At 39.4% G+C, this 6,308-nt stretch overlaps 1 protein-coding gene across 1 annotated transcript; it reads left to right on the top strand.

The window, feature by feature from the left end:
- The first annotated feature begins 212 nt into the window (after window positions 1-212).
- CRYAA (crystallin alpha A) lies at window positions 213-3,851 on the top strand. Its single transcript, XM_063127551.1, has 3 exons — window positions 213-482; window positions 2,009-2,131; window positions 3,168-3,851. The coding sequence occupies exons 1-3, from the start codon at window positions 294-296 to the stop codon at window positions 3,375-3,377; spliced, it is 522 nt and encodes a 173-aa protein (XP_062983621.1). The 5' UTR covers window positions 213-293; the 3' UTR covers window positions 3,378-3,851.
- The last annotated feature ends 2,457 nt before the right edge of the window (window positions 3,852-6,308 follow it).

Genomic DNA, 6,308 nt, shown 5'->3' with positions numbered 1-6,308 from the left:
TCCATAGAATGCTGCCTGCAGGCCAGCCAGCTGCTGCTCAGAGAGATCTGGCACTGATTCTAACCAGACTGTCATTCTCAGGTCAGCCCCTCCAATTTCTGCTGACCAGATTGGCCTTCATCATGAGATCATGTCTTTCCAGAGAAATCCCACTAATGCTTTCATTCTGTGAAAGTGGTATATATAGAGGGAAGTTTCCTGCAAAGCCACTGTGCAGCCCAGCAAAGACCTCACTGTCACCAAAGTGACTGCACTGTCTTCTCTCCACCGCCAAGCTCGCAGCAGCAGAGACCATGGATATTACCATTCAACACCCCTGGTTCAAACGGGCTCTTGGACCTTTAATTCCAAGCCGTTTGTTTGACCAGTTTTTCGGAGAAGGTCTTTTTGAATATGATCTCCTGCCTTTGTTTTCCTCCACCATCAGCCCGTACTACAGGCAATCGCTCTTCCGCACTATTCTGGAGTCAGGTGTTTCCGAGGTAAGATTCCCATTCCTGAAAACATTTATGAAGCTCTTTTAAAAAGCCCGCAGTAACAAACCGCCAGATACATTGCATGATTTAATCAGTCTAATCCACCCCTAAATTGAATGGGGCAGATAGTTTAGATGCCCCAAAGGAACAATTCTGAGCAGTTCTTGTTGTCACTGAAATACAGGTCAAATGTAGTTTAGGCATTTTGTGATGGTAGTTTAAAAGAAAGAAGCAAAATAAATATATTGCATTTGTTCCTAACACAGTGAAGCATTTGCTGAGTAGCTGAATGGGTGTTTGTGTGTGCCCCAATCTTAGATGAAAGCAAATCTCTGTGTGAATTATATTCATAGTCAACAAAGGGGGTTCTTTAAAATGTGTATCTAGAAGTAAATTCACACTCAAGCATTTGTTTTTGCTACATTTTAATTTTTTTAAATGTGCTATTTGGTGGCTTCTCAGGAAGAATAGTCCACATGCTATCTATAAAGTCAATGTGGTGCTCCTCAGACCATGTGCTCAGAATGATTAGATCTGAAATGTCATTCTGTTTTGTTTCATATTGTATTGTTTGGTATTCTGCAAATATTTTTAAGGTATGGTTCAGAAATCTAACAAGAACTCAACAGATGAAAAGCATGATTTTAAAAGTCACCCACAAAACTCAAGGTTATTGATGTGGATGTGGATGTATGCATTTTTAAAGTCATGAAGACAAGTTAGTTGCAAGGAATACGAAACGTTCTAATTACACTTGGGCTTCCTGGGCACAAAGGAACAATCTATTCATAAAACAAATAAATGCTGAAGTGAAGCTGGCTGGCACAGTTATCATAGTGTGAAGTGAAGAAGAGTAATAATAAAGCATAATGATAAAGTGCACTGCAAACCACTTTTAGTCTCATATATATTCCTAAATGTATCTTTAGCTCCATAAACTTGTCAATCCATAGTCCTTAGATTTAAAGCACTTTTGTTCCACTGAAGTATAGGTGAGTAAAACTGGCTTAGACCAATGCACTTTGGGTGCTTCTAGACAGACGGTTCCTAGCGTTACCAGTCAGAAGTCATTGTGCCGTTATCCCAACGTTCCCTCTTTAATAGATTTTTGTGGAAAGAAAAACAAACAAACAGAAGAAATGTTGGAAAAACATGGGAGGGTTACAGATGGAAGATGATGACATCTCCACCCTTCATGAAATAACCTGAATGAGGCAAGGCGATTGTACAATGAAAGCCTTCTCTAGAAGCTATAGCTGAATGTGTTTGTGGGCTGAAGTCGTAGAATTGTACCCCACTTTTCAAATAAGAATTCCATTTGAAAACTGAAGTTAGTAAAAAAAAAAAAAAAAAAGCTTCCGCTAGGACAAGCCTCTACAATTTTGCCATTACAAATCATTTTGCAGAGAATATAGTCAATATAATCACAGAGAAAATAATCAATATGACGTAAGAACCACTTTGTTCTTTAAGTAATCACCTAGACATGGCAACAGTTTGATTTTTAATGTTTCTCTTCATTTCAATTTCAGGTGAGATCTGACCGGGACAAGTTCACAATCTTTTTGGATGTAAAACATTTCTCCCCTGAAGATATGAGTGTGAAGGTCATTGAAGACTTTGTGGAAATCCATGGCAAACACAATGAGAGACAGGTAAGGAGAAGGGACAAAGAAAGTTCAATTTACTCAGTTGAAACAAAACAATTTTTTTTCATTCACCTAGTATTAATATTTGCCATTTAGCAAGGTATTTGGTAGCATCTGCTCTAGGAAAGATCAAAAGTGGGGTTGTTATGATACTGTTAGGGTAAGGGCTGGTACCAGTGGATGGAAATTGCAGGGATGTAGATTTTTTTCTAAACATGAGAAGAAACTTCCAAAGGGTAAGAGTTGTTTAACAGTGGAATAGAGTGACCTGGGATGTGGGAGGTTCCAGTAGAGGCTGGTGACTATGATATCAGTGGGGCAGTGAATCTGTTCTGGGTTTCAGTCCGAATCAGTCAGAACTCTAAAGAAGTGATCCAAGGTGCAAAAGCCACTAGTTCCACTGGTAGGTTTTCCCTAGTTGGCGGTCTAAGCAAAGGCAGGATAGCAATATGTCAGGGATACTGTAGTTTCATCCTGCATTGCAAATGTTGCATTGATCAGAAGTTGGACTAGATAATCTGTAATATCCTTTCTGGCTGTATGATTCTATGGTATATATTTTTCTAAAATCGTTTTTCTCTCATCGTGTATTCCATAGCATTCAGATGATAGTGGGCACCGTTAGGTAATGAACTTTGAGTACAGAAATAATGTAGTCTGAAGTGCCAAGAAAAAGTTTGTGTTTAATAGTAAAACTACTCTTAAATTAATGGAAGGCAGTTTGTGCTAAACATTCGGAAAGTGTCCTAATGTACTGTTGCTTTATGAGCTGGTCTGTGATAATGTAATCTGTCTGTAGAGATTTGGGTATCTACAAATTTTAAAGAAAAAAAATCAGCACCTGTTGCGAATGTCTTAAATGTAAAGCCTCTGAATTTAGGAAAGGGGACTGGATGAATGTTGGTCATTTCCATCTCTGCGATTCTGTTATGCTGGCTCGATAATTCGGCCCAAGCTTATGAATTGCCTTGTGGAGACATGTATCCCACACAGACATGTATCTCACACTTCAATGCAAATGATTTCTTTTGCCTCTTCTCAGGATGACCATGGGTACATTTCCCGTGAATTCCACCGGAGGTACCGCCTCCCTTCCAATGTGGACCAATCGGCCATCACCTGCTCTCTGTCTGCTGACGGCATGATGACCTTCTCTGCTCCTAAGGTCCAGTCCAACACGGACCCCAGCCACAGTGAGAGACCCATCCCTGTATCCCGCGAAGAGAAGCCAACCTCGGCTCCTTCTTCTTAGGTTGAGCCCGCTGCTGCTGAAGCATCCAGGCTGTCACCGCTTGCAGGCCTCATTCACAGAGCCATTACATAGATATCAGTGAATATCTAGAAGGGTTTCTCTCTTTTTTTTCTTTTTTTTTTTCTTTTTTGGTTCTAATTTTTCTCTTGGATGGAATGAGAGGCTGGGCGAGCAGCTGGAGGACTTTGAAGCTTAGCCGACAAAACACGTGTGATGTCAGGACGACATGAAAGACGAAGTGCGCTGCGGAGCTGACGTTCTTGCTGAAATGGCCTCGGTGCTGTGCTAGATTCGATAACATCTGGCAAAACCCAAAGACAGGGCCAGCCAGCCAGCCAGGGTTAACTCTCAATGCATCAATGGTTAATGTTAAGTTTGGTGCAGCCAAAAGCAACAGTAGAGGCTTGTTCTATTCCTAAAGTAATTAAGAGGCAGAAGCAAGTGAGAACTATCTGATTACTGTGAAGGCCGGGGAAGGAGGGGGGGGGCATTTGTAAGGAGGGTTTTGCACTCTTTAAAGCAAAAGGTGGAGGAACAACAACACAAAGCGTTTGGGGGTTGTAATCTTTTTTCAGCAAAGTTTTTTTTTTTTTTTAAAAAAGAAAAGTATATCCATTTACGACATCCTCTATAGTGTCATCTTTTCTTAGTGACAACCTATGCAAGGACAAGCATGTCTCTCTGTTGAATTTGCAGACCCTTTGAGGGTCCATCACAGTGCTGAGGCTTCAAACCCCTACCGAGCTCTCTTCCAGGCCTGCGTGTATCACACCATCTTCCTTAATCTTGCTGTAATTCTAACATAGCTCCACCTGTTTTACTGATATCTGGCACGCAATCTGAGAACTCAGTCAGTGGCAGTCAATAAAGAAAAACATGAAACTAGCAACTTGTGTGGATGATTCCTTCTCTCTGTTCATCCAAGAGGTCTGCTGTTTTAAAAGCCAGGACAAAATGTATACACCACCTCTTGATTCTCCCAGGACTGTCCATTCATTTTATAGAACCAAAACAGCAAGCTAACAGCTCATTAATTCCTTGGTTTTCAAAGGAATGCAATACTCAGTGTCAATTTTCAATAGCTGGCCACTTGCACATCACCCCAAAAGAAGACATGTTTCACCCAAAAAAGAGGACACATATGTGCATAACATTAGCGTATGGTTATTTCTATGTACAGATGCATATTTAGAAATAATTACTATCATTTAAATAGAAATACAATACAGCTAGTGGGGAAGATTGACCAGGTAACTTGTGTGCTTGCTCTGTCCGCTGTCCAGGTGCTAACTTTTGATGGGCCACTTCAAGGCTCTTCCAAGCTCTCCTTCTTTATGGTTCTTTATCTTTAAACTGGACTGGCCTTCAAACAGAGGATGCCTTCAAACAGGGGAGTGTCCTCTGTAAAGCAGGACACATGCAAACCGTAGTTTTCAGAGAAAAGAAGAAAGATTTTGTTGATGTTATAAAACAACACCAAGTCTGTGGGGAAACTACTGCAAGGCTATTAAGAAAGATCTCTGTGAGCTGAAAATAGGAAGAGATGTTTAAACTTCTTCCTAGTCAAAATACCAATAAGAAAGGCAACATGCACTAGTATGAAATGAAACAAACTAGTTACAATGAATAACATTTATTTATTTTTAATTTGGAACAACAAACATCCGAAATTAGTGCTTCTATACTTTAATACAAATTCAGTGTATTGAAATACTTGTCGTTTATAAACGTATCAAAGATACATATGAAACATAACTGTACAGGCAAAGACAAACTTATTTTGGAAGCATCTAATTAGTATACAATCACCAAGAGTCAGAAGATTTCTGATCCACTAACTATGCATCTATTGGTCTTTTAACTGTGATTTAATTACCTCAAGCAACCTGTACAATTTTGGGGATGAGAGGAACTGCTGGTGAAAACCCGCTGACATGATTTTCTTCTAATATATTTCAGTTCAGAAACTTCAGATAATGTTTTGACTTCTAAAGACAGGTATCGTCATACATTTGTTCTGCAGTATTAGCCTGGATAAAAAGTCGGCTATTTCTATTAGGTATCAAAAGCAAAACACCCAAACCAAAGATTCTACAACAGAGATTACAGCTGTTGTGGAAATGGCTATCACATGAAGTATTTTAAGGCATCTTTTTGGGTAGAGTAAATAAAAGCTGAGGTTGGGTTTTTGGTTTTTTTGTTAAAGGTAGGATTTAAAACAAAAACTTATATCAGATTTTTAAAAACACAATTGGATCATTTATAAAATATGCAGTTATATTCAAGTTCCTTAAAATGAAATCTGAATTAGATAAACAGTTGAACTTTACACACTCATAATCTCTTAACAATGAAAAATCATCACCCTCTGTCAAACACAGAGTTAAATTCTGCTTTTTTATCTAAAAGAATGAGCCATAGTAAAAAATAAATATCTCACATCTGAGGTCAAACCTTATAACTACAACACGATTATGTATTGTATGCATTAATGTACAAACTATGGATATTTTCACTGGCATGAACATTTATTTTCCATTTCAAGGAAAAGTGCTGTTCTGTCCAATAACTACCAGGCCTTGCCTTTAGCAGTTCTGGGCAATTAGACTCCAAGTTGTTCAGTGTCTTTCAGGGCCAGCCCTACCGTTAGACAGAGTGAGACAGCTGCCTCAGGCACTGCTGGGAGGCACCCCAAGAAGTCTGGAACAACCAGATAGTCAGTGTGATACTGTGGTTATGCACAATATCCCAAACTTGGATCTTCAGGTGTTGGACTACAATGCAAATCATCCCCAGCATGGACAATGGTCAGAGGTGATGGGAGTTGTAATACATCTGGGGAGACTGGGTTAGGTTTTTGTGAACTGCCCAGGGAGCTTTGGTTATTGGGCGGTATAAAAATGCAATAATAAATAAATAAATCCCCACTCA

This window comes from Elgaria multicarinata, chromosome 5 (genome assembly GCF_023053635.1).
Source record: "Elgaria multicarinata webbii isolate HBS135686 ecotype San Diego chromosome 5, rElgMul1.1.pri, whole genome shotgun sequence".
Taxonomy (NCBI): domain Eukaryota; kingdom Metazoa; phylum Chordata; class Lepidosauria; order Squamata; family Anguidae; genus Elgaria; species Elgaria multicarinata.
The sequence above is the reverse complement of the archived record's forward strand: the minus strand, read 5'-3'. Positions and strand labels throughout refer to the sequence as shown.